This window comes from Hermetia illucens, chromosome 6, assembly GCF_905115235.1.
Source record: "Hermetia illucens chromosome 6, iHerIll2.2.curated.20191125, whole genome shotgun sequence".
Lineage (NCBI taxonomy): Eukaryota > Metazoa > Arthropoda > Insecta > Diptera > Stratiomyidae > Hermetia > Hermetia illucens.
The window spans coordinates 53408486-53428579 of NC_051854.1; the positions used below are offsets into that span (position 1 = coordinate 53408486).

Sequence of the window (20094 nt, forward strand, 5' to 3'; positions counted from 1 at the left end):
AGGACCTGCTCCAGGAGCCATGCGGAGTCATCTTTTTGATCACAGACCTAAAGATGGCATTCTACGAGGTCTCCATAGCAGAGGAGGGCATACCGAAGGCCATCCATAGTAGAGAGGGCATACCGAAGGTCGCCGTCACGATGACTTTTGGGTTTTTCGAGGTTATCTAATCTTTCCTGGGACAAACCAATGCACAACTTCTTCCACGGACTATGGACTATCCTTTTCGCGATTTCCTCTTTTGAGGATCCACCACATCATCTACGAAACCTGTGGCAAGTCGGGTGCGAGTCTTCCGCAGCGCCAAGCCCCATCAAAAGCTTTCCTCCCGTGCAGTCCCCCACCGAGCTTCGCCACTATATGGTATTGCTGAATTACTAGCCGCGTTACATCCTAAGCGCAGTTCGCATCCCGTATGTATCATAGAAATAGAATCGTCGAGTATCCATATATTCTGGTCCGTCCGTTCAATAGTATCTAATTCCTTGGAGCAACCAGGTCAGGAGTTTAACTTGAACTCTCAGAAAGGAGAAGGTATAACTCTAAAAAAGTTGGTTTTCATCTCCTTTCTTTATTGTATTTATATCTAATAATGTTATTACAGTAAATTTTAAACCAAAAGATTTTAGAAGGTATATTTGACACTAATCCTAGGATAGCGTTCGTATGCATTTCTTTACAGGGATGCAATTTAGCGATACTCCTTTGCAAGAATCATCCAACCAGAGACTGGATAAGCACTTGGGGTAACTCATAAATCGCTTTCATCAAAATGTTGATATTTTCCAAATCAGTTGCATCAGTAGCCTCAACCATGTAGTTAGAAATCCTCCCCCGAATCCTTCTGATATTAGCTTGTAATTTCGGAGTTACTTTCTGTAATTTAATAGTAAATTTATAGACTGCAAGATGTAAATATTTGTAAAGTTACTCTTATTGGGAAGGCCAAGAGTCGACCTCTTACTCTTTCGAAAAATTTCGAAGGGAACTTTCCGTTGACAAGATTCTTTTCGAAGTATTGCAGTTTGGATTTAAACGCAGAAATAGGTAGAGCCCATTTTGACGCGAAATCAGTAACCTCATTCAAGACGTTAACCACTCTCCGAGCATCTTCCTCTTCGTTGTTGTTTGCTCGAACAGCTCGTTTGAATACGATATGTCCTGGAAAGAAGGAGTTGAATTTAGTGCAATAGCTTAATTAATTTTTCTGTGAACATAGTAATCCTAGATAACACACCATTTTATGATGGAAAGGAGGTTAATCAATTGCCTTTGTTCTGGAAGAAATACTCAGTCGATATTCCGAGGACCAAAAATTGAGAGACAGTTCCTTCCTAATTGGACGGGTTCATAATCAAGTGAATACGCTGAATGTCCCTAGGTTGCGTGGTTGAACCCAAAACAATAAATGTCATCGTAAGTTTCCCAGGATTTCATGTCCACGATAGTTAGTTAACCAGTTATAATAGGTATAATAGGATCCATTTAGGCTAAGGCGTTTTATTCCGAAGGTTCCTCAAAACATAGATAACATCAACTTTCCAACCAAAATTATGATCCAAACTATATGCAACGTGGCAGGTTTTGTGTAAAAGAAGGTTTACTGTCTGTCTGTCCATCCATCTGTTTGTCGATTTTTTTCTCAACGTGGGAAGGTACAAAACTGAAGAAGGACAAAACTGAGAATATTACTCACTAAAACCCCGGGCTCCAACCGGTGCCACCTAGTGAGCCTACGAATAAGCATCTGCCGTCGGGCGGCAAACAGCCTTCGGGCAAAACCATGCCTCCGGGCAAAAAGCGTTCGGACAAACCGCCTCCGGGCGAAACTCCACCCCCGAGTTGTTCCAATATTGAAGGGATGGGATGGTCTGGGGCATTTGCGCTAAGGGCAAACCCAAGCGGCAGTGGTCTTCTGATGATCCCACCTCTTCGGTTCAAATGGCTGTAAAGGAGGCTCGGCCAACAACGGCCGAGTCTTTATTTGCAGAGAAGGCTATCGAAGCCGATGGATGGGTCTTGTATGGCGACACTAATCCATCCATCCATCCATCCATCCAGGTTACGATACAGAGCAATGCGAGCAGCTTAGGAGGAAACTCCTCCTAGCTGCATCCTCTCAAGGGATTATATTACGCTTTGAGTCAGTACGTGTATACCCTAAAATGTTATGGATAAACTTTGCCGAGTGGCTCAGACATTACTACTCCTATTTCAACGATGTATGGGAGGTTACGTAACTGACCCTGACGAGAATTTCCCATCATTTAGAAAGTGCTTTCTCTGGCTTCAAGAAGAAGAGCATAATGGTGCTGAGGTTCTAGAACAGCTTGGGGTGCTTTTAGGTAGCAAAGCAGGAGGAAGAGTCGATAGGCAGGGCACCTTATTCACTATCGGTATTCCTTAACCGGATATTAAGAAACTTCGGGGAGAAACTGACTGCCGGCCCTATTACGGACTTGGGACCGTCACATTACAAGTGTCGACTCCTGAAACTATCGAAGGAGACGTGCAGTTCACGGTATCTTCATTTAAATCGTTGATGAGGTGCCATACATTTCATATAAATTTGCAGAATTGTAAAGGGGCGACTGCACATATCAGTCGTGGCTGATGCCAAGACATGTATATACCTCATGCAGGGACCATGTGTTGTTGGTTGGGAAATTAGGGGCTTGTGACATGCTGACTTGTTGTATGCCAATGGAAGTGATATGCCTCGCTCCTGCATGGTAATTTAAAAAGCCCCAAGCTATCTTGGTTAAGGACCTATGTAATGGTGACATAACAATGTTGAAATTGGCTATAAAAAGCCAACAGGGAAATAAGGAGATTATATGGTGCTCTGCTTTCCCTTATAACGTAGACGAAGTTCTTAGTGGAACATTTATCAGAGCTAAACAATATGTCAAAAGTAAAGACATGGGATTAAGAGCAGAATGTCATGTTGACGCCCCACCATATAAGTTCCAACATCAACGCGAGAGGATTGAAACTGGTATCTGGTCAGGCAAGAAGTCATCGGCATCACGGTGGCATCCCCTGACATCGCAGCTCTTATCGGAGAGTGGAGTATCATTCTGGGATCACATTTCGTAATGGGCAGAGATTTACCTCCACCCACTCCATTTTGGAATCTACGAAAGACAAATTGGACGACGTGCAAAACAGAACTGAGCGCTCGAATTACTATCCCTGGGAGAAGTATCAAATCCATTGCTGGAATTGAGAAAAACAACCCAGATGATCACAACTCGCACGAGAGAAGCTTTTGAAGAGAGAAGGGTGGAATTCGGATTTGGCGAAACAGAGAAGAACGACGAGTGTGTTCCTCAACCAATTTCTAAAGTCTGATGCAGCCGCTACCTGCATTCAGTACAAAGAGTCTCAAAAAGCTCTAAAGAAGAGCATAAGGTGGGCCAAACGATCATCATGGAGATAGTTTTGCGAAGGGACCAACTCTCTTGAGGCAACTTTAAAGCTAAAGCGGATCCTTGTCAAAGAGCGTAGATAGCAGTTACAGAGGTACACAGAAAACGGTGAAGAAACGGCAAACCATTACTGTGTTGCATCCAATTGGTGCTTCCATAATGGATTTGCTGTGAACGCTTGGTAGACTGGACTAGTTATGTTCACCAGGAACGCCAGGTGGGGCAGTTACACGCTACCCACCTTAGCATAGGCGGAAATCTAGCTGGTATAAACAGGCAAATATTTAGGAGTACAGCTCGACACCAAGCTAACGTGGAAGCACAATACCAGAAATCCTACAGATTGCTCTGGTGCTGCAGGACTGCGATAGAGAAATCCTGAAGGCTTTTATTAAAACGGATTAATCCATATATCCATAATAACACCCATTTTGATGTATGCATTCATGGCCTGATTGCCTAGACTGAACTTTGCTAACAGCAGGAAGCTACTGACGTAGATTCAGAGGCTCAGTTGAATAAGTATTACTGGAACAATGAGTAGTAAGCCAACTACGGAACTTGAAACTATCCTCATTTACCTCCCATTCATTTGGAGATGAAACAGAAAGCAGCTAACGATGCATCTAGGCTTGATACTATTGGCCCTTGGAAGGGCGGCCAATCATTCGGTCATGTATCCATCTGGAAGTTTCTTGGCAAACACCTGCCGGTCATATGGTTTTCAGATTCGTCTTCAAAAAGACATTCTCCGTCGTAATCATCAAAAGAGAAGAATGGTCGATAAATGGCTACGAGGCTTTTGGGTTTATAGGCTTAATAATCTTCATCGACGGGTTAGTCACGGAAAACGAATTGGGCGCAAAGAAAAATAACGATCAATTCCAGGCAGCGCTATTTGCCATTTCATTGGCGGCAGAAGAAGGTTTGCAACAAAAATGAAGGGGTCGCACCAATCTATCTGTTCCGACAATCGGGCAACATTATCAGAACTAAACAGCAACGACATATAAAGCCAGTTGGTGTGGAATTGTCATCAGGCGCTGTTGAAACTTAGCCGACTGAATAAAACATTCCTGATGTGGATGCCAAGGCACTCAAACATCACTGGTAATGAGGAAGCTGACAGACTGGCTCGCCTCCACTGTCAAGTCTAATCTGAAGGGTGAAATTGCAAGGACTCACGGGACACTGCTCCTTAAACTACTACATCGAAAAAATTTGAGTGGTGAAGTCGGCCATATGCAGCCAATGTGAGGAGGAGGCAGCCCTGCATTTCGTATGCAGCTCGCCGGCCTTCTCAAACCTCAGACGAAGATACCTTGGTAAGGTTTTCTTCAATAAAGAGTCTGTGTATTCTCTGTCTCTGGAGAATGTTCTCAGATTCGCAAAAGGCTGCAAACGCGGTAGGCGGAAGGTCGTTGAATAGGCGATCTCCGGGGATAGTACAATGGGTCTTACAAAGGTCTGAGTGCTTGAAGCTACAACTCCCCCCGATAAACTACTCTCTCCGAGGGACTGATCTAAAGCATTGAGCCACGGCGCTGGATCAGTTCCTAACTGCAGCTCGTTGTGGCTCTCTCCCTTTCTTCTTTTCTTGGGGATTCCTTCTGCCTAAGCAGATCGTGAAATTTGCTAATACTTTCTCGATCTGTTTCTAAGCCTCCGTTGACTCCAGCATGAACTCTATAATATTTACAGGTGACAAGCGCCTATTTGCGAAAGGTTAAGTCTTGCTCGTTGCACAGTAAACCAGGGGCAATTAAACACAACATGCTCCACATTTTGGGCAGTATGACGACTCGTCTTGCTAAAATCGGTGTAGGTATGCACGACAACCTCCATGTGCGCTTAAGGATTGTGCCAGCTCCTTATTTAATTATCCCTAGCTTCGTTTCATCTATCTTCGAATGTCTGGAATGGTGCGGTATGTCTAACGACCAATTTGTGACTTGTCCCATCTTTTTCTCTATTCTGCTACAGATTTTTACCGTGCCAGATGCCCTTGATATGAGCTGCATTCGTTTTATCGTAGAGACGCCGACCTTGGTTCGCCAAGATGTTTATGGGGAGCATTCCTCCTAGTACGCATGTTGCTTCTCCTGATGTTTTTCGGTGAGCACGGCATGTTCGGAATGCATTTGTTATTTGTTGAGTTGAGTTTATTTTTCAGCACAGTTACCCATACTGGAGCTGCTTAGAGTAGCACAGAACTGACTACCCTTGAGAGATAAAGACGTCAGTCTTGTCTTGGCCCACCAATGTTCGACAGTATTCTCGTGATCGTTACAGCGACGGAAAACAGAATTCGCGCTAACGAGAATTCACTTGCCGATCCCGCTTGTGAACGGGACAAAGGATGAAGAAAAAGAAGAACATTGGTCTGAACATCGAAGTCGATGGTAAACGACCAAAAGGCAGGCCGAAACCACACCCAGATCAGGCATTTGATAGAGTCAAATGGCGAAACCGATCACGAAGAGCCGACCCTGCTTGTGAATATGTCCGCCAACTTCAATTTCCACGGTTGTTTCTTTTATTCTCTGGCTAATTATAACTATTTCTGCTTTATTTTCAGGAAGTAGTAGGTCAGAATTCTTTAGCCAAGAATCGATCTCCCATATCGCTTCGTTTGCGTAAATTTCGATCTCTTCTAAGCACCTTGCTACTGTTGCAATCCCGATATCATCCATAAAGCCAATGGTTGTCACGCTGTTGGGAAGGCGTAGTGTTAACACTTCATCGTATATAATTAGTCATAGGAAGGAACCTAGGACAGAACCCCGTGGCACACCGCAAGTTGTCGGGAATATTTTCAATTCATCGTCGTCCATTTTACTCAGTTGAACGCAGTCTTCGAACTAGTGCTACCACTGCACAGCGTTTACCTTTTTCTATTGCAGCCTGCGAAGGATCAGTCACTATACTGATTGCGTTGACGGTTGATCTGGCTTTGCGAAATCCGAATTGCTTCTAGGAAAGGCCTCCTTCCCCCTCTCTGCAATTGGGAGCAACCTATTTTATATTACTCGCTCAAATAGTTCGCCAATTGTATTGACTAGACATATCGGTCTATATGAGGAGGGTTCACCCAATGGTTTACCTGACTTCACAATGAGTATCAACTTTTGTAGCTTCCATTGTTCGGGGGATATTCCTTCTCTAAAGCATGCCGTAAAAATTTGAGTAAACATAAGTAGCAACAAGTGGTGCTGTTCTGGCTACCACTTTCAAGGTAATAATCGAGATGTCAGCCAGCCCTGGAGTTTATTTTCAGTCGGTTTCTTTGCTGCTTTCAGAACTTCCTCGTATACCATTACCGGAGCTTCGTCGGAGGAAGCCTCGTATAGTGTACATCTTCTGCACTAACTTAGGACAAGTAATCGGTGGGGAGCGCTTGCCTTTTAGAAATGACATCAGCGACCTATATGTGCCAACCCATGGATCTGAATCAGCTTCGGCACACATCCGCTTCCAATACTCGATTCTTCATGATAGCATCACGGTTTCCTCTGTGCTGGGGGCATCTCCTAGCTTTGAGACAGTTTTTCCGACATTCCTTGATATTTAAATTTCGCCAAAAATTGTGATTTCGTTTTCGGAAAGCTCCTCGCCGAGGCATGGAGGCATCGCAATGCCCGCTTCAATTTTTGCACGACCTCTGAAACTTTTTCTTTGCGCTTCCCGACAATAAAATGTCCTCCAGATGTACCTCCTTGAATATTTCCGCATCAAACTGGTTGGTTATCCATCTGATCGTTGTTCTGCTTGTTGACTTCATATTATTTCTATCCGAGGTTTGGAAGTTGATAGCGTGACGATTGTGAGGTGTGTGCTTTTTGCTAACATGCCACTACAGATCCTTGACTATTACACTATTGACGGAGGTGAGGTCCACCTCGAATTCTAATTCTCCCGTCCGAAAAGTGCTGACACCTCCAGAGTACACAAGTATCACATTCAACCGTGAAAATGTCCCTAGCAATAATCGTCCACTTGTACATATTAGTTAGAAATGGATAGGTGATGTATGTAATATTACAAAAGTAATATCACCTTAAAATATGATATTATATTACCATCACCGAGCGCGATGCAAACACTGCAACATTACCTACCATTACCGCATCGTGAAGCACCACCGCATTGCTAAGCATCCCCGCATTATCAAACATCACCGCACTACCAAGTATCATTACCTAGCATCATCGCGTTGCCAAGCATCACCACATTACCTAGCATCATCTCATTACCAAGCATCATCGTATTACAAAAATGATGTTGTAATACAACATAATCTGACTTTTAGACTGTTTTCGGGTTGGCTTTGGGCTTGTTTTAGGTTGACTCCGGACTAGTTTTGGGCTGGCTTCGGGATGGCTTTTGGACTGTTTTTGAGTTGGCTTTAGGCTTGTTTTAGGTTGGCTTTGTGCTGGTTTCGGACTGGATTTTGGAGAAGATTGAGGTTGGCTTTGGGCTAGAAAATGATTTCGGGTGCATGCGAATATGCCGATGCAGATTATTTTAAGTAATACGTAATATTTCCTAGTACAAGTGGCCGAGGCGACTATCGAGTGCTGACATTGAGTATCAATTGCAAATTTGCTCCTTCTTCCCTACTATGGAGATTTTCGTACTGTTTGCACACAATGGCGACATCCATATTGCTTTTGAACACACTTTGGGAAAGCAGGCCTTGGGCCGCCCGACACTGATTCAGATTTAATTGCATAAACATCATTTGTACTTGGTTATGAACCCCCTTTTGAACACTAGATATTTACTGCTTCCTACAATGTGGGCGAAGTCGTTATTTTTGGTTTTCATATAAAACCTCATTTTGGTGTTCCGTTGCAGTCCTTGGCAAAATGGCCTTGGTCCCTGCATTTGAGGCACAGATTGAATCTGGCTTGGGAGTTAGTGCCAGTTTTCGCTATGTAACCAAATCGCTAGCACTTGAAGTATTTTGGTATTGGACTTTGTTCACGTAGCCGGCATACTACCCATCTAGCGCATATTTTGCCTGCTGCAATCGTCTTTCATACTGCTTCGATAGGAAGGTTTATCGGTCCTATCTGTGTGTCACGTTACGCTCCCGTCTTAGTGGATTTGTAGCAGTACTTACCCTCTTAGAGCATAAAGCTCCTTGAAAATCATAGAATACTTACTCTCAACAGGCATAGTTGAAGCTTCAAGGGTGCACATAGTTGAATCAGTCTCTGAAGAGGTCGTTTTACTTTCCATTTCTTTGTCCGTAGATGAGGTCTCTATTGAAGAACTGGATGTGGATGTAACTTCGGAGCTTGAGCTTTCAGTTGATGTCTCCTCTGTGGAAGATTGCGTTACCATATCTTCTGTAGAAGATTCCGTTGTAGGCTCATCTGTGGTCGACTTCCCTGTTGTCCCTTCGGTGGTTGAAGTTTCTTTTGATGAAGTTTCTGTAGATTCTGTTTCAGTTGTGTCTATGGTTGACGACATCGATTCGGTAGATGTATCCATTGTTGAAGTTATTGGCGTAGATGGTGGAGTTGTTGGTTTTGGATCTACATGGAACTGTCTCAACCAATCGCGATACGTCGCGGGAAGTCCCCGATAAAGATGAGCAACATTATAGGTTTTATAAACATAGGCAAATTTGAAAGGAACAAGTTGATCTGATTTATATTTTTTTCGTAATTCATCGCAAAGTTCCGAAATTTTATGAAGAAATGAAAGAAACTGACTGATGGTAATACGATCTGCAATTGAATTAATGATGAAAAAAAGGTATTATTCACAGAATTTCCCATGGAATGTACTGGGTAAAAAAATTATAAATAAAGTTTTATTTCAAAATGATATAAATTCATCTACCTCCCCCTTAAAAACCCTAGGCTTCATACGACTCTAGGATAACAAGGTAGAATCCAACTCTCACTATGTAATTTCACTTCTGTGTGGAAATTATTAAGAAATATTATCAAAATTCCGGCGCAGTTGTGAATACGCAACATGAATTTCACCGTGAGCTCGGTCCCCATCGTGGCTTAAATTCGCAGGCAATTCGTTTTACCATGGAAGAGTTTGAGCGTAAGTACACTCTTTTAGGCTGTTTTTAGTTACGAATCAGGCAGAGATCAGTGCGAACCGAAGAAAACACAGGTGCCGTAGCGGTTGCTATCGAAGCAGGCCCAAATTCGGGGCGGTTTATCTGAATTGGGCCTCGCCAGAGAGTCAACCTGGCCTATATTGCTGGATTTGGGTCTACATCCTTATAAAATTAAGCAGATGCAAGAATTGAAGTTGACCAACCATAGACAAAGGCGTAAGTTCGCTAACTAGGCATTGAAAATGTTGAGCGAAGATTAGGATTTCGGCCAAGAAATCAACTTCTCGGATAGGGTCTATTTTTGGCATAGCAACTATGAAAACATGGAAAATTGTCATTATTGGAGCTATCACAATCCACAAGTGTTGGACTAAGCATCAACATATTCACAAACAGTGATAGTTCGGTGCGGTTGATGGCATGATCTCATTTCTTTCGAAATGAGTGAGGAGACGCCGTAACGTCATACATTTTGGACCCTAGTCACCACTGACAGTGAAGCCAGGCTGCCATTTGAAGGAAGGATTTCATAAATGTAACTGATATCTGACGGCATTATTGTTTTATTTAAATTTATCTGGTCATCCAGGACAACAGACTGGTGGGTAGGTGGACGCAACTGACTTTTCCGAAGAACCCAATTATCGCTATGGTGAATCGTTTTGATCCTACAAACTTCAAAGGTCGCGTGTGCTGTGGAAAGGGCAAAGGCAGGAGAATCTAACCTGGCCAAATTTTTGGAGTCAGCCTGTGGATTTCCCGAAGGATAGCAGCTCACTGAATTGTTTCCAAGTGTTGGCAGTCTCGCTTCAGTTAGTGCTAGGTAATCGGAAATTAAGTGCGTGAAGGTTCTTTCCTCCTCTTGGTAACTTTCGACTACTTGTAAATTGTAGGGTATGTGAAGTAATGTAGCATTGTTCTTATAGATCAATGCTCCAAGCGAACTGATGTAATTCTGTACACGTTTACCCGCATCTGGTCCGAAGCCTCTCACGATCGGGTTTTCTTGTGGGATGGGAGAGCGATCCAAAGTCAGCGGGTGCCAAGAAATGTCAGTGGATTTCACTATTCACAGTCACCAATAGGACTGTGCCCCCTACGGAATCCCGTCTAGCCAGTCCGTTGAAATGCTACTTCCCTTCTGTATTCCTATGGCTAGGAATCCATAGAAGAATGACTTTGAAGACCCAGACTGTTCATTGCATTTCTGCACTGCCCCATCTCATGGAGGATATAGCCACTGAGTGCAAAGTCTTGATGGCGGTTTGGTTGTTGACCAGAATGACTATGCTACCCTTTCTGCCATATCCTGGAGTGCCGCACAACTTGGTTAGACTATGCATATCCGAGAATACTCTCGCACCGATTCCGCAGACTATCTTTGCTCCCTCGATGGAGAATACTATGTCGTAATATTGCAATATGTTGGCAGTCCCACCGGAAAATTCTCTTGCAGGCGTAGAAAGCTACTTAACCCTCAGTTCTTTGTCTGGTCTTCAGTTTAACTCAGGATTCAGGATCTAGGAATTGGCTTTCGCCCAACATTTTTGAATTCAATGTAAAGGGCTAAGTTACGAATAGCAGATGCAATTATCTACTTGTTCGCAGTAAATCCTTTAGGGGCAAGTAATATCCGTCTGATGGGTCAACTGAATAGTTAATTTAGGAGTTGTTTAAGTTGTTCCGTAAAAGAATACGTTTGTGTAAAACATACTTTCAGACATGAATGTGCAAACGATTTTAAGTGGTGAATATGCATTTCGTGACGTTTAGGGTAGATTAGATGAAGGAGGCCGTTGCTAGTTGATGTCATCGAAGAATGGACATGAGTACATTGGGATGGGGATAAAAATGACCAAGTTGTTTTTTTCAGGAACAGTCTCCGAATATTTCTCAAAAACTCCTTCCGATAGTACTCAACATCAACCAAAGCAAGTCGAACAAGAGAAGAACTCCGCCATAGATGGCCCCAAGTCCGTCTGAGGGCCGTGTAACATCTCAGCATCTCCTGGAGTAGGCGTGGGGAAACCCCTCCTTGATTAATTGTACTTTCTATTTAAATGGGAAGTCGTGCCTTGTTGAGGCAGTGACTCCTCTGTGATTAATTCAAACTATAACCTATTTGCCGTAAAAGGCAACTAAAAAGGATGGACATTTGTTGGCTAGTAGCCTGCAAATCTCAAAATTAAGTATGCTTCGGGGACAGCTACTACGAATCGGAATCGGACTTTTGGTTACGAACTTTTGTTTTGGTCAACGGTTTTCGTTTGCATTTCGGAATGCGCGAGCATTTCTCGACGAAGGTATTGAGGTTTCCCAGAATATTCGCTTTTTCAGCTTCATTAATAGTTTTGGCAGAGATGGTGGGACTCTGCGGAGCATTTGTTTCCTCCTGTCGCACTATAATGTTGTATTCTGGTAAGTCTTCCGGAAGTAAGCGTGAGTATTGTATCGGGTTAATGTTTATTGCTTTCGCTAGACGCGCCCTATTGGCCTGGGAACCAGCATCAGACAGAATACTAACTGCCACATTCTGAGCCAGGATGAGGACATCTCAATGGAGAAGTGCTAGGGAAACCCGGTCTTGGGGATCGTAACGACAATGATGGGACGTCTTTGGTGGTACATTGTTAGAGCACAGAACTTGCCATAAGGTGATTTGGGTCTGAACTGTTCGGCAACGTACATCTAATCAGATAGATCACATCGCCATTGTTTCGTAGTTGTCCTCTGAAGGAACAAATGGAGAGAGTTGCCAAAATCGACTTCGCCTGCCTACGCCTGGGTATCGCCGTTTTGAAAGAGTGGGGAGCTTCAACCCCCGAAACTTAAAACGGTTCGGTTGCAGGCCCAGCAGTCGTTCGATAGAGATGCTGTCGGACGGAATATTAATGAGCACTAGACCGCCGTCAAAGGCGCTCTTCTATTCGGAGCAAATAAGGTTGTTGGTCACGTCCAGAAGGGAAGATCGAATAGGATCGAGGAGCGTAAACAACAGAAGGCTTCTTTCCTGTCCAGGTACATCTTAGCTAACGAGTTCTCATCAGCGCGGATAACAAGCTATACCTCCTTAGCGGATGCAACACAATATCGATCGTGGAGACCTTTATTTTGAATGTGGTTATAGCATATTATCCTACTGATCCAATAAATCTTTATCTCCATTATCGCGAGGTGGCGTTGATTAGTTTTGCTGGCGGGTCAGCATTGGGAATCATAGAGGGCGACAGGGCAAGCAACGTTCCGCTATATTTCCGATTCGAGACGCTCTTTGATTCGTGAAGCGAAAAAGGGGCCGATTGTGAACGTCACTTCATGCTATTTGCTCGATGTAGCAGGGCAGGGCAGTGTAGTTAGAGAAAAGTGTTCGACAAGAGCAAAAAGAAATGGAAGGATACCAATGACGGTTCTGTATAATGACGTAAGGACTAATTATTAACTTTGATTTAGGAATGGTAGGTAATTTGATGAGTATATGTCATACCGGGGCATCATTGTTGACTAAATGACTTCACGTTACCCATGGTTTGGAATGTGATAATTGAGCCCTGTTTCGACCGAAACCTTTTATTTAACATCCTGCGTAGCTACAGTCGAGAAAAAAAAAGTCACCCTTTTTTGTTCGCTCAAACTCAGTGCAAAATTATCTCATTCACTGCTTGTCGGTTGGCTTGTGAGTAATATCGACCCCTTATCAGATGTCCTCACAATATGCGAATAGGGGTTCTTCCCTCTTCTTCTCAATGTTGGGTTTGTATTCAGGAAGTCAATCAGAGGAGCAACTATGCAAAATCAGCGGTATGATCGATACTTTCTTTAATTTAGCTGATTTAAAGTGGAATTTGCACTGCTATAATACAACTATGATTTAAGCTCTTTTGGGATCTTATCTAGAAACAATGGAGGTATTTAAGCTCCCTGTACAGAACACCAAAAATCAGAGACTGCAACTAACAAACATCTGGTTGTTAAAATAACCGACTATCGGCAATAAAGAGACCATGAAACAGGGAGCCTCAAGGCGAAGGTATCTCTCATATCTTTTGGTTGTTGTTCGTTACGAATGAAATCCTAAAGGAAAAAAAGAAAATCGGAATTAGTGCTGAAGCGCATTCAGACATAGTTTCATATAGCTGATTGCCAAGAAAGCTAGCACCATATCTGCAAAACTTCTTTCAACAGAGAATGCAAGCTGCAAACAAAGATGGCCCTACTGATGTACATAACCATACTGTGACTTTTTTTCACTCCCGACTAGGTTATATGGTGGCTTGCTTAGAATACGACGAGGGTATAGAGAGCTAGATTTATCGGTCCTACGAGAAATCTGCGCTCACTGACTATACCATAGCCCCATTAACAGTTTCACTACGAAAAAACAAAACGTAAGGATCTAGAAAAATGGTAAATTTATGGTAGGTTTTGACACTGTGGTCTTTACCACGGTCTCAGCGAGCCGTTTAGCCTACCGCTTCATGCTAGCTAATTGGGAACCGTGTACTTGCTTACTCTATCATTTATCAGGACTAGTCACCGCTAGACAAGGACTGGACCTACCAGGCCACGCTCCAAAAACGGTTTTAATAAGCAAAGTGCGATCTCCAATTGGAAGATATAGGGACTGCAGTGACTAAAATGAAAAGGACACAAAAGGGCTTACTTCTCCTGCCCCAAGTTGGTGGGCATGTAGAAACGAGTTGGGAATCTTTCGGCAGAAGAGGCTAAGAGGTTAAGTGTCATGCCCATAAGGAAAAGAGAACAGGATAGGGAAGGACTCAACTATTAAAGGCGTTAGAAAATCTTCATGTAGAACACAGATAGTCACAATCAATAAAAAAGTTAGTAGCATGGTTCCTTACGCGCACAATCTACTGAGTGGTGCAGTAAAGTAGTAAACCGAAGAGGGCAAGTACCACTGGACGCATTAGTACCACACGACCTTTCTTTTGCAAATACAAGGGTAAGATGAAACGTCTATTCAGAGCTAAAGTATGGCATCAACGATTTTCCGCAAAAAATTGTCTTAGGGTGTGTCGTCACTTTCTAGATCTGGCAAGAAGAGGAGATACATATGGAAAAGGACGCTGGAAATGCTGAAGAGCCAAAAAAAAATAGCGCCATACAATTCATTACACGCGGCGCGGCACAGTGGAGGAGAAGCGCAGGCTTCTCAGACAATTCTGCGAGAAACTGAAAAAATTATCGAAAACTGACAACAACGGTGCGTAGGGGTGTTTAACACACTAACCCCCACTTAAAGGGGTAATCACAATCATACACATATACAAATTGTGAAATTTATGAAGGATCTAGTAGTATTATTACAGAATAATGTTCTATTAACTGTATCACTAAGGTATGTTCACAAACGCACTATCTATCACCATGGTTGTACGATGAAGTGTAATTTAATCAATGAATTCACAAAAAACCTTTTACCTCTGGAGCAGTTTCCCGGTGATAGACATAGAACACTACACAGTAGAAGCAAAGCTACCAATTTCATTATTCACTTTTGTATTGTACCTTCCAGATCAGATAACTGAATTCTTCAAGCTCAAAACAAAAGCTTAAATACTAAATTCTAAATAGAAAGATGTCTACAAACCTATATGAATCTATCAATCATTTGTGATTGTTATTACTGCATGGAATTGAATATGTCGCCACAAATTTCAAATTTATATTATTTCTTGGCCTCGTACACTTTTCTGTTATTGTTGTCGGTGTAAAACACAACTGGCGTACTGGTAAATTTGTGTCAATGTTTCGCTATTATAGGATATTCCATGATTTTAGATTTATGAAAAAACACTAATAAAAGAGCTGGTAATAAGTTTTGTTTGCCAATGTAAGTCAAGGACTTTCATGGTGCACACATAGAACAATGGATTGCTACTTTATTAGCCTTAAGAGGGAAAAGCGTATTCCAAATAATACATCTCCATTTTCGCCCTTCCACGATACAAGGAATCATCCACTTTTGATTACCGAAAAGTTGACCACTACGATTCATCATCATCATCAACGGCGCAACAACCGGTATCCGGTCTAGGTCTGCCTTAATAAGGAACTCCAGATATCCCGGTTTTGCGCCGAGGTCCCCCAATTCGATATCCCTAAAAGCTGTCTGGCGTCCTGGCCCACGCCATCGCTCCATCTTAGGCAGGGTCTGCCTCGTCTTCTTTTTCTACCATAGATATTGCCCTTATAGACTTTCCGGGTGGGATCATCCTCATCCATACGGATTAAGTGACCCGCCCACCGTAACCTATTGAGCCGGATTTTATCCACAACCGGACGGTCATGGTATCGCTCATAGATTTCGTCGTTGTCTAGGCTACAGAATCGTCCATCCTCATGTATGGGGCCAAACATTCTTCGGAGGATTCCTCTCTCGAACGCGGCCAAGAGTTCGCAATTTCTTGCTAAGAATCCAAGTTTCCGAGGAATACATGAGGACTGGCAAGACCGTTGTCTTGTACAGTAAGAGCTTTAACCCTATGGTGAGACGTTTCGAGCAACAGGAACAGTTTTTGTAAACTGAAATAGGCTCTGTTTGCTGCCAACAACCGTACGCGAATTTCATCATCGTAGCTGTTAGCGGTTGTGATCGTGTGTCGACCCTAGATAGGAGAAATTATCAACGGTCTCAAAGTTGTATTCTCCTATCCTTATTCTTCTCGTTTGACCAGTGCGGTTTGATATTGTTGGTTGGCTAGTTTTTGATGCTGATGTTGCCACCATATACTTGCCTTCATTGATCTGCAGCCCAAGATCTCGCATCGCCTGCTCGATCTAGATGAAGGCAGTTTGTACGTCTCGGGTCGTTCTTCCCATGATGTCGATACCGTCAGCAAAGACCAGTAGTTGGGTGGACTTAAAGAGGATCGTACCTCTTGCATTTACCTCAGCATCACGGATCACTTTCCCGAGGACCAGGTTAAAGAGGACGCATGATAGGGCATCCCCTTGTCGTAGACCGTTGTTGATGTCGAATGGTCTTGAGAGTGATCCTGCTGCTTTTATCTGGCCTCGCACATTGGTCAGGGTCAACCTAGTCAGTCTTATCAATTTCGTCGTGATACCGAATTCTCTCATGGTCGTGTACAGTTTTACCCTGGCTATGTTATCATAGGCGGCTTTAAAGTCGATGAACAGATGGTGCAACTGTTGTCCATATTCCAACAGTTTTTCAATCGCTTGCCGCACAGAGAAAATCTGATCTGTTGCTGATTTGCCTGGAGTGAAGCCTCTTTGGTATGGGCCAGTGATGTTCTGGGCGTATGGGGCTATCCGGTCTAGCAAGATAGAGGAGAATATCTTATAGATGGTTCTCAGCAAATTGATAACTCTATAATTGCTGCAATGTCTGATATCTCCCCTTTTATATATAAGACAGATAATGCTACGTTGCCAGTTGTCAGGCATTGATTCGCTCTCCCACACCTTGAGCACAAGCTGACGAACCACTTGGGGTAATTGGATGCCTACATATTTAACTAATTCCGCTGTAATTCCATCGGCTCCTGGCGATTTATGATTTTTAGGCCGCTGACTGTTTCTCCTATACTTGGTGGTGGCAGTATTTGTCCGTCGTCTTCAGTTGACGGGACCTCCAACTCGCCGATGTTCTAGTTGTTCAGTAGTTCATCAAAGTACTCAACCCATTGCTCCATTCTGTCGGAAATCAGATTTCCCTCTTGGTCTCGGCAGGATGAACATCGAGAGGCTTCATCACACGCCTGGTGCGATTGCTCTCTGTACTTTTCGAGTTCACCGACCTATTGGTTCTCCCAGGCTTCCTTTTTTCGTCTGTGGAGTCCCTTCTCCGCTCGCCGGGGTTCGTGATAAGCCTCCGCGCGTGCCCGCTTCCCTTGAGAATTCAGCATTACTCGGTATGCAGCATTCTTCCGTTCCGTTGCTAGCTTACATTCATCGTCGAACCAACTGTTCCGATTCCGTTTGGGCTCGGGGTCAAGTATGTTTGTGACCGTATTTATAATAACGTTCTTCAGGGATTGTGAAGATCATTTGTTGATGCTTTACGTATGTTTGTGCGCCGCTTTCCGCGCAAACCAGATACTTCCAACAACCATTTCGTGTGACCCTGCTAATTGAATAATCCGCAGCTCGTTACCATTTGTTTTTTGGTGTATGCTATAGGAACCAACGTATCGCCTGAATACGGGCGCCTTCCCTACTTAGCTGTTAAAATCCCCAAGTATGATTTTCATATCATATCTGGGGTAGGCTTCGAAGGTTTGTTCTACTGCCTCGTTGAATGTATCCTTCTCCGACTTTGCAGTCTTCTCTGTAGGGGCGTGAACGTTGATAAGGCTTATACTTATATTTCACTACGATTGCCACCTCCTAAATCTTAATTTCCACACTTAATTTTTGCTTCCCCTTCAAGGATTTAATAGGACGACATACGCCATGGGTTAACTTGAAATAGCGAGATAATCACATCAGCGTCATCTGACGAATATTGAACAAAATTTGGATAAAAAGCTACTAAAGTTCTTCACTTCCTTGGTGGCCCTCGTCATTGTTATTTTTCGACATTCCATTTTCAAGAAGACGGTGGTTCAGTTTCATTACCATCACCCTTAATGCGATATAGGTCATAAGTCTACAATAGCCAGACAAACACGAGGAGGAACGATATTGAGAAGGCGACGCTCAACTGGCTTGCCCATTGCAATATCGAAAAAATCAAAAATTGAAAACTGGTTTCAGCCTGCACCATTGTGCCATTGTGGAACTGTACAATAATGCAAGGGATTAAAAGGGAGAGCGAATGGAGCGCCTAGAGCTGACCTCAATATTCGAAAAGAGGAAAAGACGAGCACAAAAAAAAGAGGAAGCGAACCCTTATACTATGCCAAAGGACATACACTTAGGGAAAAACAAATTAGGTGAAGAAAGCAACGATACCAGCTTCAAGCCGTACAAAAACAAAGAGAAGGGAATCCCGAAAGCCCGAACGGTGATTAGGTCACATAGAAGGAAAAAATAATAGGTTCCTAATTGAACATCATTTTCATAGAGGAAGATATGTCATACGCTGACATTCTCAACTTCGGGGTTGGTGGACCTAGAAGAAAACTTACAACAAATCTGGAATTCCCACAAAGTGAAAGCCACGTGAACTCCCGTGAAGACAACGGAAATGTTTTCTGAATGGCGGAGAAGCTGTCTGGGGACAGCCGTGCAGCAAATTTTAAGAAGAAAAAAACCAGGTACTTCCAACAACCATTTCGTTCGTTATCATTTGTATTTTGATGCAAGCTATGGGAGGCAACGTATCGCCTGAATACGGGCTCCATCCCTACTTGGCTGTTAAAATCCCCAAGTATGATTTTAATATCATATCTGGGACAGTCTTTGAGGGTTCGTTCTACTGCCTCGTAGAAGATATCCTTCTCCGACTCTGCAGTCCCCTCCGTAGGGGCGTGAACGTTAATGAGGCTTATATTCCTAAACTTGCTTCGCAAGCGCAGAGTCCATAGTCGCTCGCTTATGTTTTCAAAGCCGATAGCATTAGGTTTCATTTTTTGGCTGACTAAGAAACTTACTCCGAGCACAAGGTTTACTGGATGACCGTTATAATATATGGTATAGGGGCTCTTCTCCAGGAAACCGGTCCCTGTCCATCGCAGCTCTTATAACGCTGTTATATCAGCCCTATATTGGGGCAAGGTATCGGCTAGCTGCTCATCAGCTTTATCTCTATACAGGGAACGCACGTTCCATGAGAAAATGCGCAAATCGTTAATCCGTTATCGTTGCCGGGTTCGTCGTTGTAAAATCCATCCTGTCCGAGGCTCCTTTCGTGGCTTCGTAACATCGGTTTTCCGTGTAGGGTTGTCAGCCCTACCCAACCCCCAACCTGGAGAACCAGTTGGTACAATTTGCTCCGTTTTTAGGCGCGGGAGACTCGCCTTCATCCTTCTCCGTCTGGAGCTTTTCGTTATGAAAGAGCTCCCAGCGGTCACCACGTGAAGGTGGAGATAGGGTTTGGTAGTAGAGCTGTTGGTGTTGGTTCAGTAGACATTTCCCAAGTTTTATGCTCCATCGTGGGTACCAATCCACGTTTCGCCCTGGGACCTATACTACCCTTTGACCACCCTATTAAGAATAGAAATATTAAAAGATGACACGTGTCCATCTTGTAACGAAGAAGCGGAGTCCATCGAATACTTCTTATATGACTGACCTGCCTGCGGCTGATATTTCGTTAGACGGTGGCGCTTCCAAGAAAGCGGTACCTGTTCAGACCATTTCTTGCAACACGGGGACATCAACTTGGGAGTTTCTATTCTGTAAGGGATCGCAGGTATCATGAGAAAAAACGCACGCGAAATCGTTGGTTCTTTTTCTAGTCTATCATTTTGAATTCAATCCAGTCCGAGGCTGTCCTTTGGAATCTGCAGGATTAGTTTGTCCCGTTTTCAGGCGCGGGAATCTTGTTTTCTTTGCCTGTAATATTTAGATACTAAAGAGCCCCCACTGATCACTAGATCCGATTTCATAGCAGATCTGTTGGGATTGGTTAAGTAGGCGTTTCCC

At 43.4% G+C, this 20094-nt stretch overlaps 1 protein-coding gene across 1 annotated transcript; it reads right to left on the reverse strand.

Moving 5' to 3' along the window:
- Positions 1 to 551: 551 nt before the first annotated feature.
- Positions 552 to 15052, reverse strand: LOC119659989 (uncharacterized protein YMR317W-like). Its single transcript, XM_038068360.1, has 4 exons — positions 14959 to 15052; positions 8600 to 9169; positions 932 to 1161; positions 552 to 876 (listed from the first exon to the last, which is right to left on the reverse strand). Exons 1-4 carry the CDS (start codon positions 15023 to 15025, stop codon positions 715 to 717), a joined length of 1029 nt encoding a protein of 342 aa, XP_037924288.1. The 5' UTR covers positions 15026 to 15052; the 3' UTR covers positions 552 to 714.
- Between the last annotated feature and the right edge of the window lie 5042 nt (positions 15053 to 20094).